The sequence below is a fragment of the Pelecanus crispus genome, chromosome 11 (genome assembly GCF_030463565.1).
Source record: "Pelecanus crispus isolate bPelCri1 chromosome 11, bPelCri1.pri, whole genome shotgun sequence".
Lineage (NCBI taxonomy): Eukaryota > Metazoa > Chordata > Aves > Pelecaniformes > Pelecanidae > Pelecanus > Pelecanus crispus.
This window is the reverse complement of record NC_134653.1, coordinates 27752592-27777766: the sequence shown is the minus strand read 5'-3', so window position 1 is coordinate 27777766 and position 25175 is coordinate 27752592. Positions and strand designations below refer to the sequence as shown.

Sequence of the window (25175 nt, the reverse complement as noted above, 5' to 3'; positions counted from 1 at the left end):
GACATCAACATTGCACACAGGACTTGATTTAAGATCGCTAAAAATACAACAGTGTTCAAAGGCAAAGTTCCAGAATGCCACTAAGTCTCTAGTCCTGTGTTGTGACCCTTGAGAATATGGGACTGTATGTAGAAAGTCCTAGTAACGGGTAGTGTTGTAGCAGCTGAAATTTCTATTGGCTCTTCGCAGTATAGTATATCATCTAAATGTCATGAGAAGGGACTATTTCAACATTGCTGGGTTATTTAAGACTCACTGCTGCCTTAGCCAAAAAATCCTTGCTCTGGGACCAGTTCCATCCCTGAAGAGTGAGGGAGAGAAAAGAAATTTTCAACCACCCTTTCCTGCTCCAGCTGCCAAACCTCGAGCTCTCCCTGCACTGTTCTGACTGATCAAATCCTCCCTTTCACCCTTGGCTTCACTTGCCTCTTCCAAAGTAATACATCCATGACCACCTTCTCCCACTGGCTGGTGCCAAACTCTGAGTGCTCTCCTTGCTTCCCTTTCTAAACCTGCCGTCAACACTCTTCAGCAGCTTTCAGCGTCAGATCTAATTAAACGCGATGCTTCATGAATAAGCTGCCACAGAATCAAAACAAGTAAATTTTATTATAAACACAAAGGCACAATCAGGTTATGCAAATCAGCTGTGCCTTTCAGGCTCCTGGCGGGCTGCCAGCGTGATCCCTGATTTTATAAAGTTTTGCTGCTTCTATAAAAGCAGTATTTGTTGAGGAAAGGCACTGTTCTAGTGCTGCTGTTATTGCCCTACTCTAGTTCCAAAACAGATAACTGAGGTCTTGTTTTCTTCTTTTCACCAGTGTTTAAATCTTCCCCATGATGGTGATAGGTAATCACAGCCTCGTACTGAAGAATTTTAGGGGATCATAGGTGATAGGCTCGCTGTACGCGGTCCGCAGCTGGAACCACACACAACCTCACAAAGTGCCCAGATTGACTCTGGAGCATCACTCTAGTGATGTTACAGTCTCTGTGTTGGACCTTACAGTGAATGTGATATTTTATTTGGAACAGAAAAAATTGTCTTCCATGAGTGAAGCTAGAGGGCACTCAGTGGATTTTTTCCCCTTCTGCCGCGGAATGCAGTCAGCACTGCAGTGACGTGGTCTTTTAGGCTTTTTTTCTTCAAGGAGAAAACTTGAGGGTGACTTGTTTGAACTGCCTTGAATGTCTAGAGCATTTTCTTCTCGAATTCTCACTTAAAAAAAAAAAAACCCAAAACACAAACCAAGAAAACATCAAGCTGTTCTCTTCAAGAAACAGCTAAAAGCCTCTGTAATGGCACTTTGCTGGGGACGGGAGGAGATAAGTAAAATATTAAATAATTAGAAAATAATCATCTCTAGTTCTACCTCATGTGTTTTCCCCCCCTTTTTGTTCCACCCACATGCTGCTAATTTTCGTCTTTTCTTCCTGTGCATCAGGACGTCAGAGACTGCTTACAGAGAAAGTTGTTTTTCCTGAGTTGTCTGTATGCTTTATTAATGTGGCAAAGATGACAAGAAAGGAGGGGGACGGAGGAGGTGGAGATGGGGAGGACAAAATGATGAGCTCTTTCATGGTCTCACTCCTACCAAAGGGTGACCATTTTGTTCACTGTTGCATTTGCCAGTTGCCATGGCATCCCCCTCTTACTCTATCCTGGAGGTGTATTCTTGGTATAATTAACAGCTCTCCTCCTTCTGTCTCCTGCAGAAAGCGATCATTAAGTGAACATGAAGGAAAGAAAAGTCACTTTTTGTCTTTTACTTTGTCTATCAATGTTTTTCATTCTACTACCTTGTCTCTCTTGGTCCAATAATGATGGTTTTGGTATAGAAGCATTGCTGGAATATGGCTGCCTGTGTAGAGCAGGACATTAAGCCCCTGCATGCATTTGTGTAAATGGAGGATTTTGTTAGGCTAGAGTGCAGTTCAATCATATGTCTATAAACCTTAATTATTTTCTGTATATAAAACTGTAATCTTAGGAAATACAAGATTCTTCAGATTCTGGATCATGGATATTGCTGCTAGTCCTAATGTACCTTGAAGAAAACTTCCAAATGAGATTTCTTTCAAATATTGCTCCAGAGAGATTGAGGAAAAAAATATGAATAGGCATAGTTTAATTAAAACACAATATTGAACAGAAGTTGGAATGGTAATATTGTGGAATGTGGCCAACATATTGTTCAGCCAATTTGTATGACAGCTTCCAGGCTATTGTGGTGATGCATTGGTATTCTTTTAAAAAGGCACACCTCTTTTTGTAGGTGAATTCAGAGCACTAGGGTGCTAAACTCAGACATGGAAATAATTTTAAAAATCAACAAGAAAATGTTACGCAACAGTTGCAGTGCCAGCATCTTTCATTAGGAAACTTCTGGTGGGAAGACTGTCACTTTCCCTTTCCATGGAACATTTGATCGTTACTTTTTCCCACAGCCCCAGAGCACTGAACTGTTCCAGAAGTAGTATCAGCAAGGTTCCTGTAGGATTTCTTTGTTTTTCAAAATGTGTTTTGAAAACAACAATAAATAAGGTAAAAATAAACCCTTGATCAGGCTGCCTGGCTTATGACTTCGCAGATAGTCTATGAAGTAAAACTTTCTTGTATTTTATCTTAATGCTCAATTTCTTTTTGCTGCTGCTCGTCTCATTACTGAAGCGCCTCACTGGGAAACTATAAGGAGCTATTTTTTCCACTAACATCTGTGAAAAACTTCTGCAATTCTGCTGCTACTTTTCGTGGTGGAAGGTTGTCTCAGTGCTGGCTTTCCTGCATTTTCTTTACTTTTTTTTTTTAAGTCATCTTTCAACATGGAAAGGGTTTATCCATAGCCTCCGTAAAGCTGAATGATCTCTTTGAGGAGTGTGCTGAAACAGCCAAGGTTTTAGCAGATAGGGAGACTGATTTGGACCCCTGTATAAGTCAGAAATAGTCATAGTTCACACAAACATGCGTGCTAATGATTCATTTAAATTTTGGCTTTATACAGACTTCATAAGAAAGAACATTTTTATTAAGTATTTTAAAGAAGAGCAAATAAGATAGTGGATATTTGTGGAAGTAATGGACTATTTTTCTCGCCATCTGTGATGTGTCGTTTGGATGTTAATAAGCCTTAAACGTTTCTTCCATCCACTTTGATAGCATAGTAGTCAAGACAAAAGTAGTACTGCATGCTCTTCAGTGCCTCATTTTCTTTTTAAAAGTCCAGAAGGAAGTCCGATCTTGACTAGATGAACCTGCAATTACAATGAAAGATATGAAGATGGCAAATAAACGAGTTTTCATCTTATTTCAGCTATATGCACTTGTTCTATGAGTAGCATCCTCATTAATGTAAGAAAAGATTCATTTCCTCTTGGTGACTAAAGCCACTTTGTAATAAAGCTACCGTATTTCAAATGCAGTGGTGGTAATAGAGAAACTCAGCATGGTGAGGTGGATTGGAGGGGGGGAAGGAGAATTTCTGTAGTTTTGACTTTGTGCCACAACAAAGTAAAAACTAAAAAAAAATCTCCTAATGAGAAACCACATAAAACACTGGTAAAGGACTGTCACTGCTTCTCAGTTTCTTACTGCGTGTTTGTGGAAAATAATCTTTATTGTGCCTTACTGCTGGTATAGCAGTAGAAATAGAAGAACATAAAGAGCTTCTGGCAAATCCAAGACTTCCTGTAATGATTTTTTTCTGGGTTTATTTCTCAAATGCGGTGTTACAAAGTAGTGATTTCCTGGAGGCAGTCACCTGCAGGATGATAAAACGGGGCCCCAAAAGTGTTCAGCAGTAGAATTAGTGACATTGCCCTGACCTGGGTGTTGTGGATAGCATCACTTACTGGTCAGAGGTGCTGGAATTCTTGCCCTTACGCTAAAAACTAAATATTTTAGAGAAAAGAATGTGTGCTTTGCTGTGGTGCTCCTGTTAGCTTTCTGTTCACAGCTTGTGGGTTTTCTTCAGTTTCTGGGCCCAGTAAAACATATGGACCAGGTTTAAATCCCTTTTCTTCGGGCCATGTGAGTGGAAGAATACACAGTAGCCAATGGTGATGGTGGTGGGGTTAATGCTTTGACTCTTATTTTAAAGATAGCTTTGTCCTCCTTTTTCTTCTACCCTCACCCCCTCTTTGGAGAAAAGAATGTCATTGAGAGGTTTTTTTCTCCTTTCAAGGTGTCTCTCTTTCATTGGGTTCAAAAGAACCTGTTTGTAGAAGCCTTAGACAGCTCTTCACTGGGTCACATCTGAAAGGTTCCCTTCAAAGCCATAAATATGAAAATCTTCTTTCATTGCTATTCTTTTGTATAAGGGTGCACTTTTTGACTACACATTAGAATTTTTAGTCATGGTTTTACTGAGACAGAAACATCATGTTAGTTTCAGCTTCATTCTTTTGCGCAAATAAAATATTACTCTCTTTATGAGACAGGTTGATTCTCTGGGGAAAAAAAAAATCTTGCCCAAACCACAGCTTCACTTGGAAGAGCCACTTCAGAATAAAAACTGGTTTATTTTTCTTATCCCTTCGGCATCTTCATGTTGAGAGAAATTAAATTTTAATTTCGTTCCATCTGTGTATACCAATAAAGGTTGTTTCAGTTTCAGCCTTTTCAGCCTTTTTTCTCTATGCACTTGATCATCTACAACTTAGAAGGCGGCCTTCGTCTTTTCCATGTTTGTCACTGCATCCATTTCCTAGTTAAATGTGTTGTGGCCAGCCACTGGGATTCTACCTGGCAGCCAGTTCTCAATGGCATTCCTCAGAGACTATACCAAGGCATCATCCTCTCTAATGCCTTGGATGATGGGATGGGGTGAACCCTTAGTGAGTTTGAGTGACTCCACCAACTTGGAGGGCATGGCCCGTGTGCTGTAGAGCAGGGCTGACATTCAGAGGAGCTTCAGTAGACCGGAGGATTGCATTGACAGGAGCTACCTGAAGGCTCAGCAAAGAGAAAAGTCCCATACCTGGTGCAGAATGACCTCTGTGCAACGTAACTGGCTGGGAAACAGCTCTGCCAAAAAAGGTTTGGAGCCCTGGACAGGAGGTTGAACACAGGTCAGCAGTGTGCCTTTACGGCAATGAAGTCATAGAGAGCTCAGTTGCTTTATCCTGGAAAGCAGAAGACTAATGGAGGGTGGGTGTATGGAATTGCGATCTTCAGCAGAGAGGAAGGAACCAGATAAGAGGGACCATTTAAAGCTGCAGCAAGAGAAATGTGGATGAAGTGATAGGAAAAAAAATTACACTGTGAAGGTGGTGAAGCAGTAGAACAGGGGCCCAGGGAGGTTGTGGAATCTCCGTCCTTGGCGATATTTGGAACTGGGCTGGACACGGGCCCTCAGTGAGCTGATCTAACTTTGAAGTCAGCTCTGCTCTGAGCCGGAAGTTGGACTAGAGGCCTTGAGGGGTCCTGTCCAGCACGAATTACTCCATGATGTTGTGCTCCTCTCACTAATCATTTTTCTTCTGAGTGCCATCCAAATACCGCTGAGTTACTTTCCAAATGTCCTCCTTCTGTCTATGGAAATAGCTGTGCGTTTTTATAGAAATACAGTTTGAGGTGCAGATCCATTTTTAACAAATATGTACCTAACTAGTAGTACCTTCATGTATTTCTGCTGAAAAAATTTTGGATACGATACAAGCACAGAAATTTCAGGTTCTACATAATATATTATGTAAGTTAATGAAGTGCATGGGTGTGAAGGGTTTTCCCTCTAAATCACAGCTGAAAACATTTCCTCTAGTGATCTCACTTCTGGCTTAAGGCTTTCTTCTGCGGTTTAATTTCCCTCAGGTTTGTGTGATCTTGAGACCTTTAGTTTTGGAACCGATGTTTTAAACATCAAAAACTTGCTGCTTTCAGAAGCAAAGTAGACCTTTTTTGATCCAATATGATAATTGTTGTGAATATAGCTGCTGTATTTTATTTTTTGCATGCATGTAGAATCTGGCAGGTTTTAATTGTGTGCTTTTTAGAGATTGATTAATCAAGTTCAGGAACTTTAAAAATATATGTCACCGATTATTTTTAAAAAACGTACTTCTGTGCTTTCTACCTTTTGAATTTTAAATACGTAATTTCTCCAGCTGAAACTTACTCTGTTCTCTGAGTGAGATTCTGCTGACTTTCCTGGCATTGTAATAAATCTTTGGTTATCTAGGACATTAGGGCCCAATTTGATTTTACATGTGACGGCAGAACTTTTTATTTCTATTTCAAACGCTCATACTCTATCACCATGGTTAAAATGAGTTTTTCTTCATGGTAGAGGTATGAGACAGATAATTAAACAGTTGAGAATTCCATTCAACCATATCTTTTATGGTCCAATAAGTCTCCATTAAATGAAGACTGTAAAGAGCATGAAATAAATGCATTCTGTGGCCTCACAGGCAAGAATACTTTATGCGGTCGCTGGTAAAAATTATAGAGAAGATACTCATTTTTTGGGTACTTTTGTTCCTTTCTTTGGTGAATTTATGTCACCCTTCTACCTTCTGTCTTTATAATTAATGACACTGCATTAAATTCTTAGCTCTGGCTTTGGAGAAGAACATCGCTCTTAGTGCCACCGTTACTGCTGCAAAGGCAACAGATCTTCCAGAGCATTGTTCCAAGTTGGACACCAACGTTACTCAGTTCTGCAGTTGTTGGAAATTTATGATTTGGGGTTAGGCTGATCACTTATTTTGCAAGCAAATACATTTTTCTGCTTTCTTAATTTCTTTTCACATCATCCACTAAGAATAATTTCTTTTAATAATTTAAAAATTCTCTTAAACCACTGCAGATCCGTTTGTTCAGGTCAAGGGTTTGTCAACATATTTTTAAATGAAAGAAATGTGTCTGTTGACAATTTGTAATTCACGCTTAATAATGGAGTTCAGGAAAGTATGTTATGTTGTGAGGGATTTGTTAAAGCATTGTAAATGTGAATATGAATAAATGTTCAAGTGCTAGAGTGATAAATAGACTGTAAAGAACAGAAAAAGAATCTGTAAAGGAGAAAGATTTCTTTATAATAGTGATTGATTTTTATATTTGCTTTAGAGAGAGTATTTTCTGTCTACAAAAAGTTGTACTGCCTGCAGTTGTCACTGAAGCAGGTAGCATATGCAGAATTACTGTCACGTATTTTCTCACTCTCTCTGCCTGCCGTTTTTTGTTGTATGTAGTCCACAGGAGAAACACCCACAACCCCAAAGCATACAAAGGACAACAGAGAGAGCTTCTTCCCAGTCACGCCAGCCACGCTGCATCCTACCCCAGTGAATCCAGACACTGTGACTCCTGAAAATCTCCTGAGACTGAACGATCTGCATTCCAAATCCAAACCAGCCTCTTCCTCTTCGTCCTCCTCCTCCTCAGCATCTTCAGTACCTCCATCCCAGGAGTCACACAGGGACACTGAGCATCTCCGGAGTCAAAATGCAGAGACTGGTCCCAGCATGAGTGATCTCGCACGTGGTAAGTCTCAGGGAGACAGAATGTTTTGGCCCTCTCTAATCGGTTTGCCAAGGCCACGTGGTGAGTCAGTGCCTGAGTTCTGATTCTGGCCCTTTTTCTGATCACTAGACCACATTCAAAAGGCTACACAAACAGATTTTTGTCTTGGTCCTCAATTGGGCACATCTACATAATTAATACATATTTTAATTACTAGGATAGATTCAGAAGTGACCACTGTCTATGGACCTTGCATGTGAAATCATGGAATAGCAGCCTAAAAGTAGTCATATGTTTTAAATAGAGAATTTAAGTCTCTAGTAGCATAAAAACATTTGTTTTATTTTCTTCAAAGAGGTAAGGATCTAGTTCTTTAAAATACCTTAAATCTTTAAAAAAGGTAGAAGTGATTGCAATTGAAATAAACTGGTGGACAGCCTACATCTGACTTACAAGTGCTTGATTAACATAATCAGATGCATAGCTATCACTGCCCTGTACATGCGTGTGGAGATACATAACACTGTGAAAATTCCAAGCTTCTACATGGTTCACAAAGTTAGTGTGTCATCACTGTTACTTTTCACATTTGAGAAAATAAGCATCTGGCAGGACTGGAATGTTGGGAATATGTTATTTATAGCCCTGTCATGGTTATGTGCAAGGTTAGAGTACAGAAAAGGATTGAAGAAACAGAATAAATGTTATTTATTCTATAGCACAATCATGATTTGTTTAGGACTGTGTTATGTACTTGCTTGTATACAGTTTGTCTAGATGAGGAAAGAATTAAATGAGAATGCTGTCTTTTTCTTTACTGCTGTCATGGCAAGCTGGCTTGTTAGCAGTAGTCAAAATCACTGTGCAAGGCAGTACTGATCCGCTTTGGGGAATGAAGTAAGATTGGACCCAATTTCAGACTTGTTTTGGGTGCCCAAAAGAGGTTGTTGTGCTTCTTTGTGGGACACCGCACATGTTAAGGTGGCAGAGAACCTGCCATAGCCTGTACTTTCTTGCAACCTTAGCAGGAACACTGTCTGAAAAACCATCTGCTGCTGCTTTAGCTCACTCCGTCTGTTCATGAGCTTGGGCCCTAACACAACTCACAAAATGCCATAGACAAATTCGTAGGAGCCCAGATAAAGTTATGAATGAACCATATACATACAGGTATTGTGAAAAGTGACAGATGAGGATACAGTGGAAATAGTGCCCAGATTTGTAAGACTTAACAGTGCATAATATTAATTAGTAGACTCTGATCTAGTCTGGATGTTTTGTTAATCTAGTATTGTGACTTTCTGAAATTTTGGTATGTATACTTTTGGTATTTCATTTCTTTCCATATGTAATCACCCTTGGCATCTGAATGCACATAATCTTCTGAATTCGTCAGCAACGAAGAGCAAATTAGGGAGAAATCAGTTTTCCCAATTTGCTAATCTCCGAGTACAGGACAAAACTGAAATTTAACATCGAATATTAGCAGTTGCATTATAATCTTCTAATTTTCCTTTTTCACAAATCCAGGGAGAGATTGTCTTGGGAGGGAAGGAAAGGAAAGGGGAATGATAAGGAAGGAATGGCTTAGTCAGTGTGTAAACCATGTTTGTTGTTGTCCTTATGAAGCTAAAGAATGGAGTTGGATAGTGTCATAAAATATCTTGGCAGGCTTGTTCCAACAGGGAGTAATTCAGGTTTGTGCCTAGACAGCAGGGGCAAAAAAAAATGAATCCTCTGTGAAGTTGCTGTACACTTAATAAGGAGACTGGTAGGAATGACAATGCAGATAAGAACTCACGCATTCTTTTGGTTTTCAAACTAAACTCACGAGCATTTCTGACGTGCTTTCCTCTCTGCAGTTTCCCAAGCTACATTGCAGTGATTGGAACGTTTATTTTAATCTTTTGACTTCCTAGGCTTTGTTAGGGTTGTAAAGTTACATGTTGTTCTTTCTTCTTTCATGCTTTCTATACATCATCTTGGTTGAGGGAGATGGAAGGGTTAGCTGCCAAAGCTATACCCCTGAAACTGTGTCTGAAGATCAAGAGGCTCTCTCTGCAGAGCTCTCATTCCAGTGCTGAATGCTTGCGTTGTATCTCGCTTTCTGGCTCTCACACCTACCTGACAGGTCATTTCTCTAGCTGAGAGAGACACCAATTACTGCTGCGTCCTTTTTTTTTTTTCTTTTCTCTTTAATTCTGCATTCATCTCCTGCATTCATCTTCATTTACTTCTGCATTCATCTCCTCTAAAAATAATTATTTATAATTCTGTTACAACACTTTTTCATCTGCTTTTCATCAGCTCTGTTTCTGTAAAAACTCCTTCCCGTTTTAGAGTAATCTGTTTTATCTTTTTTGTCTCTTGTCACCTCCTCCTGTATCTATTTGTTCATGTGAAGGTATTCCACATCAGAGAGTATTAGCTGCTATCATGTTCTGTGACTTCACCCAGAAAAAGGAATGGCTTTCCAAGCAGTGTTGATGCTATGCCACTCATGTAAATATGTTAGTGGGGTTTTGTCAGGTATATGACTAACTGGTACAGAATACAGCGTGATGAAGTCCAGCAACAAAGTGATGGTAGGGGTAGTTTCAGCGCAAGAGCTTCCTACATTTAGGCATAAATGTACATGGGACTCTTAGCCTTTGTGGCTCAGCCTAAAATCTTCTCTGGGGAAACTAAAATAGGACAATTAAGATAAACCCTTTCCAGTCTGTCACACTGTTCCAGTATTATATTGTTCTAAATTGCTGAAAAATCTTGACATTTTCTTCTTCTTCACTGTCTTTAATAATGATTCTTTTAAGGAATGGACAGGACAACATTCACATCTGAGTTTTGATACCAAGAGAAGGTTTTTATACTTGGCATTATTTAAAGTAATGTGTTTTGCTTAAAACCAGCTATTTACCAAATTGGAATACAAAATCGGAGTAGAAGAGGAACACTCCCCCTCCCCCCCATTGAATTCGTGTCCATTTAAGGCCTAAGCATTTCAATATAAAACCAAGAATGTCATGATATAGCTGTCCAAACTTAGAAATTCAGAGCTAAGGAAGACAGTTTTTTCTGTAGTGTGCAGGGAAGCTGCACTCCATAAGCCATGTGAATATCCTGCTACAATTTCAGTTGTTTGTTATCTAGGCACAACAGGGCAAGTAGAAGTGTAAATGTATTTCAACCTGTAGAACTTCTAGACTTTCAGAAGCACAGGAAATAAATGCAAGTGAGGACAGTTGCATGGAAAGGTAAGTAGCACTATTGTAATAGTGAGCAATGAAGTTAAATTGTTCAAGTGAGTGTAGGCAGCAGCAGACTCCCTAAAGGCCAGGTGTTCAAAGTAAAGAGGGTTTTGAAGTGGTAAGTCCTAAGAGTTCAGTAACAATGTTGTAATATGGCAGTTCATCCTGTAGGCTTTTAACTGGGCATCAGAGTCATAAGAGTACTTTTAGGTGTAAAGAGCTTTTCCCAGAACTGTGCAGCTTAGTTTGTTTTAACAACTGATACATGACCTTAGGCTGATACTGAGTTCTCAGAAGACTGAGGCAATTTATGTAAGGGAGAGGGAAATACTGCAAGGAATTTGTCAACTTTGCAATTTTGCATTGACAGCATCTGTCTTCATATTAAAACAGTGCATGGCACAAGGGTTCACCTTGATTCCCCACAGTTTCTAGATACCCAAATGTCAGTGGACATCCACAATCCCTGTTTCTATCTGAGTGAAATAATGGAGATTGTAGGTTGTCATCTTTAGTTGAGTTTAGCCACATACTGATCTCAATGTCTTCTGAGTTTGCTTGTCATAAATTTCTAAAGACAAAACACATATTTTAAGAGCCTGTAATTCAGTGTACTGAAAACTTTCTGCTTACCCAAAATGCCCAAAGTATTTGGCCCAGTTGGCCATGCCTTATTTTAACTAAGGATTTCAGTTCAAACTTTCAGGTTCTCTTTAAACAACTGGAAGTAGTAACGTTCAACCCTCTTAATTGCAGTCAGTGTCTTACCTTGTTTTTTCTGCTGAATTCAAAATCATGCTTTAGAGCACAGAGTTGTTCTCAACAGATGGCTAAAAAAAAAGTTGAAACACGGAAGAGGTTATACTGGCCAAGGACCTGTGGTCTCATATGAGCCCTCTTCATGTTGCAGTTACCTAATGTGAGGGTTCCCTCTTAAATGCACGTGTTCTTCTACTCTTGTTTTCTTGTGTCACTTGTATGCAACTTACTTTCATTACTTTCTCCTTCATTTCCCATGTTGACTTATCCTGGTTTTCAGCAGTTGTCTTCCTCAGTTCCCAAGGCTGAATTCCTCCAAGGCTTTAAAAACTCCTCTTTAAGGACTTGTAACCTCATGCCTGTTGTACCATTCTAGGGTAGAAGCTCCTGTCCACCTGTTAGTGACTGCAGAGTCTCTAATAGAAATCAGCGAGGCTGCCTTCAGCTAGCTCTGCATTTGCTCTCTCTGATCTCTTGCTGCTTCAGCCTCCTTGGCATTGGTATTCTCCCTTCCCCTTGTCTGATCCTTGCTTTTCATGAAGCCTTCTATTTTTCACAGTGGGTGCACTCTGAAAACAACTTCACTGCTGAATGTCAGCGGGGAGGTTCCTCTTTGCGAATGACTTCTTAATTCCCTTTTGCCTAGTGCTCAGACAGTACCAGTCAGTTGTGTCTTTTCCTCTTCCCTTTGGAAGTACACCGATTTGCTTTGCCATTGCAACAAATTAATTCCAGAAGAGTTTTTCAGTACATTTAATGTCTATTTCTGTTCTTTACCCTTCAGATTTCTTAAGTTTTCTTTATTCAGTCCAACGCTGTACAGAAAATCCTTTGAAAATAAAACTGTCATTGTTTTATGTACCCATGTTAGATCAGTAAGAAAAGTAGGACAGGAACAGCAGCTTCCCAACTGTGGCCTGTGAGGTACGTAGCCAGGGCTTTAGTGCAGGCTGGGCAGGTTTGTGGTCCAAGAGGCTCTCTAGCCCCGGGCACCCTTAGGTCCCCCTGAAAATCCTGGGGAGTCGCTGGCCCATGTATATCTTACACTAATGGAACACATCTTCTGAAGACCTTCTGTAAAAAGATTTGTAAAAGAACATGGTAATGATGCCATATTGTTACAGGATGTTTCAGTTTCACTAGTTTCGGATTACTGCCAGCAGCAAAAAATTTACATATATTCTCGCAAATGAAGACTGAAGAGAGATCTAGTTGTAAGCCTGCTGCACAGGTATTACGTTACTTACGAAGTTCTTAGAAAATTGTGGGATGTCATTATATTCTTTTAAGAGATTTTTCTAACAGCTGCTTTTGCTAATTTGCATTGTGCTTAGCTGGCTGTCAGGCCAAAGAAGGATGAAATACTGACAGAGAAGGAAAGGTCTTAAGGCTTTCATTAGATAACTAGTACACAAAATCGAGAAGCAGTGGACCGTAAATGAGTGACTGTTAACTATCGACAGGCGCTACTAAGTGATGCTCTCCAAATGATGTGTACTTGCTGAGCCAGATATTAAAACACAAATGTAAATTAGCTATGTTTTGATAACGCCATTTGAAAGTTCATGTGGTTCAATATCAGACTGTTGTCTTTTTGATCTGGGCCCGTACATTTTTTATAATTGAAGTTTTGTTTTGTTTTAAAAAGACAGAGAGAAAGTTAGTATTGAACTTCAGGGCTTTTCTTTACCAACATGCATGCCAGCTTTCTGCACCTCTAGGAAACGTGGTAGTGGCAGGAAATGTTTTTGGACACGGGAAGTCCACTATCTCTGCTGTTAGACTGGCCCCAGCGTGGCTATTACAGGGACCTGGTAGCTTGGGAATTGGTATGGGCCAGGGACTATTTCCAGGAAGCACTTTCAGAGCAGCCACCTGTTACAAGTTTTGTTCACATTAATGTTGTTCTGTGACAGCTGACCTTGGTATTAGGGAGCAGTTTGGGGTATGTCTCATATAATTGTACAGTAGACTCTCTGTTCAGGACCCTTGCAATAAATATAGCAGTGTGCCATGTTACTACAGTGCAAACTTGTTCACCAGACTGCTTGAATCTCTTTCATTTCAGGGGCAACAGAAGTTGTGTTCTGCAGCTTTTCGCCTCCAAAATTACTCTGACGCTTAATTTTTAACACATGGCTTTGTGTGTCAGCTTTGAATGTAATTTCCTGAATTTGGCATTTCAAGTAAAATACTTATTTCTACAGCTATGACTTTGGTAGTGTTTTTTTAGAAATAAATTCCATGGCAGGATATTTGGAATGAATTTAGAGAAAGAAAATGTGTAAGGAAAGGGTACCGAGTATACCTACCACATCCCATGATGAACTAAATAGTCACACTGCCTGCTGTGCTGTAGTACCTCATGGCAGATACAATTTGAGGGCTAATGCCCCCGTTATTTCTGTAGGTCAGCGTCATTACCAAGCTGTGTTCGGCTGAACCAACCTGTGTTCCAGTGCAGTCTTTCCATTGGCTTAGTAGCACAGTGTATGAGGAAACTCTGAGCTCCTTCAAATTCAAGCTTTCCATGGCCTTTGCAATTCCTGTATGGGGAAAAAAGCTGTATTAATTCCCAGCACTCTGGAGGGCGAGGCTGATGGAATACAGAAAATTAATTGTTTTTACATTAGCACTATTCTTTGGAAATGTGGTAAGATATTTAGTCCGCTGTGTCAGGGAGCAAAGGATCAGACCCATTTCCATCACTATGAAAAAAATGGAATAATAGTGTCTACCTTGTATGGTAAATACGTAACAGTCAGTTCTGTGGACAGTTGAATGTGCTGTGAGTGGCCATTAAAATACAAAGTAAACCAGTTGTTACTGGGACTAGTAAAGTAAGTATTTCCTAGTGTTTGCAGGCACGCAGAATTCAATCATTACTCTTTTGAAGTGGTTGGAAGGCAAGGTAGTGCAGATTTGCTAAATCATAGTAACGTATTTTCAGGTTTTTTGTCTTGACATGCAGAAGTGCTGGGGAAGGTGTTCTGCAGAGGGATGAAGGCAAGTGCTGCAAGTGCTTTATTTAAGCACTTGAAGCTGTTGTCTGTTCATTTCTCCAAGCATTTGCTTTTGAAATCATGTTAGTATTCTGTCCTGGAGTTCAAAGCTTAGCTCCTTCCTTTTTCCTACGATGAAATGATGTTTTGTGCATGCACTGTGAGTTGCTTGTATCCTTTAACATACCTGTGCTATAATACTTCAAACTGCTTCCATCAAAAACTGGAAAACATTTTTCCAGGTGCAGGTCACATTTTCTGGGCTTGTCTTTTAGTTGTCATGTAACAGGTTTAGTGCATGACTAAAGGATTTTTTGAAATTCCACATAAAATGTTTTGTAACACTCTAATGTTAATGTCTTTTATACCTGACAGCATGACGAAATCAAATGATGAAGTGTGCAGTGCAGTGCAGAGAGACCAGAGCAGCTGTTTACTGGTTACAGTACTACTGCTTTTAAACTTTCTCCACATCTGCAAATTGCCAAGTGAATATTTCTGACAGTGTTATTTTTCATTTTATACGCATCAGAATAGCAAAGTAAATTGTCTCAGTATAAAAACGGTTGCAGGAGTTGTATAATCTGTGTGTTTATAGTGTGTGGATATATGTATACAGTGTATTCTCTGTATAAAGAGAGACCAAGAGAGAGAATATTAACTGTGATGAAGTCATGAACCCAGGCGCCCGCTATAGGCATCTGCAAACACTGGTTACCCTGGCAACAAGTGGAAAGAGGTTGGAGAGGAAAGCTGGAGTAGGTTGTTGCATTGAATTGTTTTCAGCTTGTTTCTTCCTCACTAAGGCAGGGAGATGTTGAAAGGTATGATGTCCCTCTTTCTATGTGTATACTATTTTATATGTGTTAAACAGTTGTTGGGAAAGGGAAGGCTAAAAAAAAAAATACTTGTAATTCAGCTCGATTGGAGATGAACTTTTCAATATAAATAATAATATGCTTTGCAAATCTGTGTTTTTTTCTATGTGCTTAATTTTTATGTGTTGTGTTGTAAGATGAGAGTGCTAAATGGATCTCCAGAGTACAGTACCTGTCCCATCTTCAGCCTGGCGACAAGTGACTGTTGCATATTACGTCTTCAGAAACTGATTTTATTTTAAACTGGGTTTGTAGAGCTAATGTTTGAAAACCTGCCAGGACAGTACAAGTACTGGGTATTACCAACAGATTTGTTAACTGATATTAAATCTGAGCTTCTGAACACCTTCAGAATGTGCTGTGCTTACATTCCTGTGCTCTTGCACTTGTGCAGAATATTGTGGCTCATGAGTTAGTGGAGTCTTTACCTCCCTGGGGAAAGTTTTTATTAGAAAAACTAGGACATTATGTTCAGGGCTATAACAGCATCTTCCACAAGACAAATACCAAGATATTCTCTTCAGAATTCTGTTTTAGACAAATAATAGGAGATCCAGCTGTGTGTTTCTTCTTGCTTATCCTTCTCTCTTTTGCCCTTTTCATCTGTAATGAAAAAAATATAATAAATATCTGTGTACTATATTAAAGTGTAAATAGTATAAATTATGATATATACACCTGAAACAACCAATTCTTGTGATTTTCAAGAATTTTAAAAAATACTTTGTTCATTAACTTTAACTTAGAAATAATGCCACTCAAGTGACTATTTAAAAAAAAAAATAAAATTGCACAGTCCTAAAAGAATAAAGTGTATGACCCAGTCAGGTGATAGAATTCAGTCACTGTGTATTCAACACCTCTGACAACAAGGGATTGATTACCAGACAGTGGTTCTTGATTTCTCATGTACTGAAAGACGCAGCCTAATAGAATATTAACAAGTGTTGTTTCCAGAAGTGCAGTGATAGAAATACACGCTTAGTGTGACAGACTCCTGCCCTTTCATTTCCATTCCTTCTACCTGAAAAAGGCTGACACATAATTTTACTAAAATTGAATCTTTTGCTACACTACAAAACTGGATCTTCAAAACTAACGAAACCAAATATGATATGGAAGATGGAGATGCTTATGAGTATGCTGATTGCTCAAAAAAGAACATAGACTGATAGCAGTCTTGTAGCATCTTCCTAGAAATAGGCTGCTCAAAAGTGCTTTTGTCAGTGGGGCATAATTTAGTTAAAATAAAGCACAGCAAATCAGCTTAAGCAATGATATATCTTATAATTAAACAAAGATTATAATCAGCATAAGAGGTAGAGTTTTGTCATTAAACAGTAATGCAAATCAGAGCTCTTATTCTGAATGGTGAACTAATAAGTCCCTAATGTAATTTAGCAGTTGTGTACATACAAAACTGTTCTCAGTTAGCAGTATAGTTGAGGCTGTAGGACTTGTGGTTTATTTGCATATAGTATTGCATCTGCTAAATTAATTACTGGGTTTGTATTCTAAGTGGATAAGAAAGATTCTGTTAGTACTTACCCTAGATACTTAAGACTGTGAGTTTGGAGTGTTGGAGGTAAGTTGAAAAGGTGTTGACTTCTTAGCTGTCTTGTAGGGTAATCTTCTGAAATCGTCATTTTCATCTTGCTTTTCTTCAAATGTTGATGTAATGTTCCTTTCTATCTTTTGATCAAGTGTCTTGTAGCCATTTCAGTGTGGGAGTCTTCTGGGTTTAGACTACAGCTTATCATCAGACGCTAGCAGTGTAATGGGATATGCATATATTGGCTTCAGGCCACATTAGGGCTGATCCTTCTTTGTACAGTCTCTTGTACTTTGTCAGCATGTCGTTAAATCATATGTGGTCTGGTATAAAGGGCAGGCAAATACACAAAATGATCCTTCAGCTATCCTCTGCTTCTTAAACAGGGAAACAATGAATTATGATTTTCCTAGTCAAGATTCCTGTAGTTACTTCCTTCTGTGTTGTTTTTAATCTGATTTGGTCTAATAATGCAATATATGTATAGATGCAAGTATTATTTTCCTACTTCCAATGCTGTATTTTAAAGTATCCATAAAGAAATCTGCAACAGAGTGCTGAGAATGAGAACTACATACTTCTGCATTAGACCTTTCCATTTAATGCTTGATAGTGGAACATCACAGAACAGAAGCTGCCTGTGATTTGTGCTGTAGTGTATGACCTTTCCTTTTCGGGAACTATTGGAGAGTTCTCTACAAGCAAACTCATTTATCCTAAGGCTTATATTGGTTATCAGCTACAAGTTTAGATGATGGGTTCTTTCCTTTACCAATGAAAATCAGTGGATGAAAGAACTTACAGCCTGCTTTGGTAAGCTTTTTTTTTTTTTTGTACAAATTACTCAAGAACCCTAGAAAATTTAATTCATTAAAAAAGTTGCATCTTTCAAATTGCATTGATCTGACCTTTACCAAGGTGTTAAGCTTTAATGTTGTCTTAAACATTTTTCTGCAAGGGGATCTCTCATACAGGAGAGTATTACCATGGTAAATTCCAAGTTCTTATCTACATTGATGAAGACGGAGAAGTGTTTTCAACACTTGAGGGGGTGGGAGTGTTTTTCCAATGAGGAAAGGTTGAAATATATATTCTTTTTAAAGACATCATACTGTCAAAATCCTAAATTAATTTAGAACATGGACATACAAAGAATTCTAGAGCAAGTTGGACTGTGAGTATTCATTGCGTTTGCTGGTCTGTGGTAGGTGCCTGTGCACACCTTAGCCTGTGTAAGCATAAGGTGATTCAAATTAGACTAGACAGCCCTTTGTTTTTGAAGGATATCTTCATTTTTATCAGAGAATAAGAGCTTGGTGTGTGTCCATAGCCTTGAAAGGCTAGGTGCTGTTTCAGTCTGCCCTTCCCAGAAAGGGCATCAGTAGCTCTCAGTAGTTCAGTGAAAATTGCTCGTTATGTACAATATGCAGCTCAGTGTATAAGAAAACTGCTTTAGCACTGCATTAATTTAAAAGCAGATACAGCTGGTACATAATAAAGAGATTATACACACACACACACACACACACACAGATTCTGTGTTATAAATATCCCAAGTTCTGGAATAGCAGAAGGTGGGAATTTCAGACTGAGGTATTTACAGAGGTACAGTGGACGTATCGGTGAAAAGTGGGCATTTAATATAACTTGATATTGGTTTCATGAAAAAGAGATTTGGCCCCATGACTGGATGTTCGCAGTAATTAATCTTACTTACCAGCAGGCTGCACTTCAGAGTAGCATGTACCTGTGGTTGCAGATCAGAGGGACCCATCAATCACAGCTGGCTCATCATTAAGGGTGATGGATTTTGCTCTGCATGTGTGGCAGGTGCTTCAGTCCTCACATCTCCAAAGAAGAATGGTCAGTTAGTTGTATGTGTTTCTGTTGCAGATGTGCAGAGATAACAAAATGTCATACACAAGATTTTTTTCTTTCGCTTTTTAAATGACATTTACTTTTTTTCTGTTTAGAGTTCGAATTGATGGCACCAAGTGTGAAAAAGTTGGTATTGCCATCTTAGCTTGCCAAATGTTATGGTTTAGAAATAGAGCAAGGGTTAAAAAAAAAATTCCTACCAGTTTGTCAGACAGCAAAAGGATGAGGCTTAGGAGAGAGATCAGGATGTCTCTTAATCTGTGAATTATATTTCATTAATAAAGAGGAAGAAGAGCTTGAAGTGCCTTTGGAGGGGCTTGGATTTCAGCAACAGGAGTCGCGGCTTTGTCAGCAGATGAAAATGGCTACTGTTGCACCATCGCCAGAGCCTGTTTGCTGGCAAGTGGAATCGGTGACGAGCACAAATTCGGGACATGTTTGTACCCAAGGTAGGAGCTTTCTGTGCTTCAGAGAATTCTGAAAATGGGTAGTTAGCTGCAGATCAGTCTGTAGGGATTGATTGATTGGATAGTTGTGATGTGTATTCCTCAGTTTCTCTGCCTGCCTTCCAGTCAAGTATTCCAAAGTTTAGAGGCATTCCTGGCAATGTCCCAGCTTCCTGGGAAAGTGCCTTGTCGTCCCTTAATGGTTATTCTTTTTGGTGCATGACTCATATGCTAAATATCATGACAGCAAAGCCAAATAAAAAACCTCCCAGTACCAGGCTATCATACTATGTAGTTTGTGCATCCTTTAAAGTAGAATTTTTCTTTTAATTGAAATCTTATATGGGGCAATATGACAATTCTTTGGATTACACTATTGGAGTATTTAGCAAAAGGAAGTCATTTTTCACAAAACCTGACTCACTCGGTCTGAGTAAACAAAAAACAGCATTACAGCATTTAATGCTTTCTATCCCTCCTCTGCCTCCTTCCCAAGAGAAGTAGGAGTTGGTGTTTTAATTGAAAAAATTTAAAACTTGGTATTTCAGGCAGGCATAATTCATGGTTGGGATATCTTGTTTTTCCTTATTTGTGAGAGGCAGATTATCCTGTATCTGATTACTGCAACATTTCTGGTACTCTACTCTGAAATGATTGGCTGCCCATGGAGATGGGTCACTGACCTTGATGGAAAGCCATGCCTCATCTGTTGTGGCAGTTCTTACATTCTTGTGTACAGTTGAGAACATACAATTCAATTTTACATCCCTTAGTAGCTAGTTCTGCTGCTGGTTGTTTTCAGGATAGCATCAGGAAGCTGGCATTTTATTTTGCTGTATTTAAGTGGCCATGTCAGTTCCAGAAATCTGTAAGAGATGGATTTGACAAGACTGAATCTGTAAAACTGGATATGAACACCTGTCATTGTTATCCGTCTGAGATAGACTGGTGTTTTCATTCATATAACTTACTAAAAAAAAATAGTTTTGACTCCATATGAGGCAGCATTATTAATAATAAACCAAGAAATCTCTTTTAACAAATTCTTAGTTTTTAATGTGAAAGCATTGTCTTCTACTGGTTATTGTTGTATATATATAATTTTGTAATGTGATAATGCCTAAGGAAGGGCTTTATCCCAGATCCCTCTTCACTTCATGAGATGAGCCCTGTCTGAGCAAGTTTGCATCGTAAGGACCACAAGCTGAGACGCTTGGGAAGTATGTGGAAACTAGTGTGGCAGACTAGGAGGTTTTTATGGCAGGATTTGAAGAGAGTAATGAGGAAATTTTGACGGGTGTTACCATATATTTTTCTTAAATTGTTGAGAAGTTGCTATCTCAGTAATTAAAGAGGCAATGTTATGGTGGAGGAAATTAAGACTCATAAGTGAAGCTAAGTAGCTTTATTTGTTGCATTACAGAATGGAGAGGCAGAGGATGCAAAGATAAGATGATTGCATCTGAAACAACAAGTGGGAAAATAGTGTTTGTAGTAGCCTTTTAACTAGATGTAAATGGGTCAGTGCTGCCCTACCACTTGTCATGCTTGGTCAGACTGAGTTTCTGCTGTCCAGTGCGAGGTTTTTTTAAATTGTTACTGGTTTCCAGTTGTCATTATAGAATCTTGAGGCACTTTCTTCTTCTGTTTCTGAGCCTTAATTAAAGCAAGGCTTGAACAAAGGCCTTTTGAGCCAGCTGTATGTCTAACAACGCACTGTTCCCTCTTCTTTGACATCTGAAATTCTACATAGCTTCCTAACATGTTTTTTCTTATTATTTTCTGTCTAGCCTCCAGTTCCAAGCCTGAACTCAGCTCCAGTTCACAGACTTTGGGAAGTCAGCAGAACAAGACAGATGGCACCCGAGTAAAAACTCGCGTTCTGCCCAACATGCCAAAGCTTTTCATACCTTCATCTGTCACCAAATTTCCACCTGAGATCACTGTCACTCCACCCACTCCCACCCTCCTTTCTCCAAAGGGCAGCATTTCAGAAGAGACCAAGCAAAAATTAAAGGTAATAAAAGGGAAACAGTAATTTTTTAGATTATTGTTTTTATCTGAATTCTCCCCTCAATAAAATACTTGTATGAAAGGAGCGACAGTTTCTGTCCCCAGTTCATAACCAGAGATAGAATAAGTAGTGGAAGAAAATGCTAGCTGTTATCAGCAGGAGCTAGTTTTAAAGGACTGGTGAAATACTGGCCATGGGTGAAATCATAGCTATTCTAGTCTTTACCCCTTTTCTGAGGAATTAGAAAGAATTACAGAAATGGGTGAGGGAGTTAGTGCAGCCATTGCAATTCTTAGGTTAGTGGAAGCTAGCAGAATATTAACTGTGGGGAAGCCTACTGGTAAATGTTATGATGTTTCACATTAGGTTGCCATTAACTTTTATAGAAGTAAGAGAGCCATTGAATGTGAAGGAATAGCAACCAGTTGGCTTTTATCCCTGTGATCATGGGTTTATCCTGACTATTTAGCAATATATTCTCTCTCTCTCTTTTTGGGATCAGTCTGCTATTTTGTCTGCTCAGTCTGCAGCGAATGTAAAGAAGGAGAGCCTTTGTCAGCCAGCTTTGGAAATCTTAGAGACCTCAAGCCAGGAGTCCTCACTGGAAAGTGATACTGATGAAGATGATGACTACATGGACATATGAATGAATTCTGGTCATCATCAACACCAACCATATAACCATTCTTCTTGTTGCCAGAATCTCTGGCAGTTGAAACATCTTCGTTGGCATTACTCTCCATTTAATCTGCATCATTGTGTTCTTCACTTTCATTACCTTTGTTATCACAACTACCACTTGTATTGCCTTCAAAATCTTTGCCATTCTCCCCATCATGGTGCTTGACGGAAAGAATAGTTGTTTACCAGGCAGTTATTTAATTTGGACCACGCTGTCACCTTTAACTGCAGTAAATGCAAGGATTTTTTGAGCTGCAATTCACATCTCTACTGTTCCTGCTTCTTCAAACCAGAGCCTTGGGAGTCACTCCAGTAGCTCTTTTCTATAACATTTTCTTCCTTTGAGTTGTCTTTTTGCATTTTCCCCACTAGTTAAGTTTTTCTCCCAATAAGTCAACAACCTAATGTCTGTCTAGCCATGCCACGCCATGATTTAGTCCAACAGCTCTTTTTCAGGTAAATGGTGTAGGAGAAATTTGCTGAGCGGTTTTAATTTCATCAGGAAATTCTGTGGCTTTGTTGTGGGGCAGGAAGGGTGAGCTGAGAGTCTGTCAGCTCCTCAGCACTGCTGGGTGCTTTGCTGGAATTTGACTCAGTGACAATAGGCAAAGAACCAGCTTTTCCAGGCAGACAGAGAGGTTGGCCTCTTGTTTGTGCTCATTTCACACCAATGTATGAGGTCCAGCAAAAAAGATCTACCTGAATGTTGGCTTACAGAACTGATCTTTCCGGAATTGTCTTACAGTCCTTTCTCTTCTAATGCCTTGGACAAGCATTTTGAATTGGGGGCTAGATGATATTTTTATGGTGGTATTGAAAAAACTTGAAAGATTTCAATACCATTTCAGTAATGTCTGTTTTTTACAGAATGACACGAAAAGGTGTTTTTTATCTATCTGCAGAGGGACTGCTCACAGTTATTTATATGAGAAAATAATGGTAACAAAGATCCTTTTTTTTTTCTACTAAATGTTAACTTTGTAAAATAATGAATGCAAACCATGCAAAAAAAACCCTTGTCACACTATATATACACACGCGTGCACCCACACACGTATATATATGTGTATGTACATATATATATGTATGTATATGAAAAAAGAAAATGCATACAGCTTGCCATGTCAGATTTCTTTTGTGTTTGGGGGAGGTGGTTTTCTGTAAAGTGCAGAGCTTTGTATAAACTTCTGGTTTTTTCTAATAAAGTTGAAACGTATTGTTGTCTCTGTTTGTCTGAGAGGGCAAGGTGCCGTGGTTCTGGAAAAAGTACTACTCCGCCCTTCCTTTTATTTCTTGGGTAAGAAGGTAGTGGAGGAAGGGGGTGGGGGAAAGCCTCTTCCTTTCCTGAAGACTGCCAGAGCTCTTCAGATGGGTTTGGTCTTGTGTGACCCAGAACCCGGGTCAGCCAGTGTTGCCAAGATTGCCTGCAACAGGTTCACTTTCCCACTGAGACATGATCTGAATTCTTTATCACCTGAGTATCTTTGAATGCTGATGAACATCGTAAGAGGGAAGACAACACATGGTGAACAGGATCACATAGAATATTTGGCTGTACAAATTAGCATTTAATCCACTATTAGTGATTGCTCTCATTCACTGTAAGAATGGTGAATGGACCTTGGATAAAAAGAAGCGGCATCAAACTTTGTATTGCAAGTTTGTTCTCATATTCTGGGTTATTTGTTTTGAACAAAATGTAATTTGTAAGCAAGTGAGCATGTCCATCTTGGGCGTATTAGCAGCTGTTCATGTAACCTGTGTGCTTACTACTAGTGATAGCTGAGCTGGATGCAACTGATGTGGAAAAGATCAGGTAACTGAACAGTAAAAGCAAATGGGTATTTTCAATAGTAATATATTTTCAATAGTAATATATTTTCAATAGTAATATATTTTCAATGTTTGCTCTTTAATTTGGTGTAAGTTATAAATACAGTGTATAGCATACTATATAGTCATTGACTAGTAATAGGCTAAGGTAGCTTTAGATAATCAGGCATGATCTTTATTCTTTTAGAAGATAGCACAGGAAAAAAGAAATCAGCTTCTTATGAGAAATGGAACACAACTCAGAGGATGTAGTTCTAAATAGGGCTCTTTCACCCAAATAGAGTAGACTACATAGGCTTTTTGGCTAATGTATCTTCTTAAATGTATGACTAACTTTAAGATCACGTTTAAATTCTTAGGCCCGCGCTTCTAGCATGGGTTTGATGTATGAAGACAGAGCATTTTATTTTCTTAATTGAATTTGGTCACTGAAAATGGTTGTTTTTCTTTATTATTCTTAAGGATTCCTTGGCATTAGGCATTTTGCTTTTTTTTCTTTCTCCACAGCTTGCTAAAATGCCTGATCTGGAGCTTTCTTTTGACTTCTAGTCCTGCTTTTTGAGAAGGATTTAATTTTTTGCTGATTAAGGAAAGCTAGAACAGTAAGTGAAACTGTTCCTATCAGTAAAGAGAGCTGAACTTTGCTGATCTGCTCTAAACTAATTTTAATCTTAAACTACACAGCTGTGCAACTTGTTTTATCCTATATTCAAATCTCTTACCTGGTTTTCCTTTTTTTTTTTTTTTTTTTTTTTTTTTAAAATCTGTGATCTTTTATTCACATTGTGCTTTCGGGTAACTCAAGGACTTTTTCTCAAGCTCAAGAAGTTACTGAGACTGAACTACACAGGCTACCTCCTTCAAATCCTGCCCTTCTGCTAATGACTAAAAAGTGTGTTGCTCAGCTGTGGGCCATCTTCCACAATGGTATTACTGCTGATTTACGCTAAAGGAGCCATTCTTCTATATGTGGGAAATCATCTCTCTGTAAGTACAGTTTATGTAGTTCTTCAGTTCAAGGAACCATATTCTGGAGTGAAGATGCCAAGATCACTGGATGCATTTACATATAATGTTTGTCTGAATCACCATCCCTAAAGGCACTTGGAGCAAGAACTTCAAATCCTTATGAACAGAAGTATTCACTTAATGTGGCATCTTCTGAAGCCTGGCAATACAATTTTGTGGAATTTTGAAGAAAACAAGATTGTGGTAAAACTGCAGTTAGCTATTAGTTTAAGTAATTTCTTTGATTGCAGTCCAATCCTAGTTGTAATAGCTTGAAATCTGAGTATAGGCAAGGTCAAACTTATGAACTCGCCCCTTTCAGAGTTGCGTATCAAATGTAAACACAACATCTATCTTCAGGATTTGTTGGGTAACCGTTGCTTCTGAAATCTCAGTGTTCCCATGTGTCGGCCA

At 38.9% G+C, this 25175-nt stretch overlaps 1 protein-coding gene across 4 annotated transcripts in view; it reads left to right on the top strand.

Annotated features, from left to right (window-relative positions):
• Positions 1-23085, top strand: part of CABIN1 (calcineurin binding protein 1) — a 124967-nt gene extending 101882 nt beyond the window's left edge. For 3 of the 4 annotated variants that reach the window (XM_075718187.1, XM_075718188.1, XM_075718186.1), the window contains exons 35-38: positions 7192-7483; positions 19064-19228; positions 21016-21242; positions 21742-23085. In XM_075718187.1, the coding sequence (XP_075574302.1) occupies positions 7192-7483; positions 19064-19228; positions 21016-21242; positions 21742-21885 (828 nt within the window). In that variant the 3' untranslated portion in view covers positions 21886-23085. The remainder of the gene's footprint in view (positions 1-7191; positions 7484-19063; positions 19229-21015; positions 21243-21741) is intronic. The other variant, XM_075718189.1, reaches the window with a different exon arrangement.
• The last annotated feature ends 2090 nt before the right edge of the window (positions 23086-25175 follow it).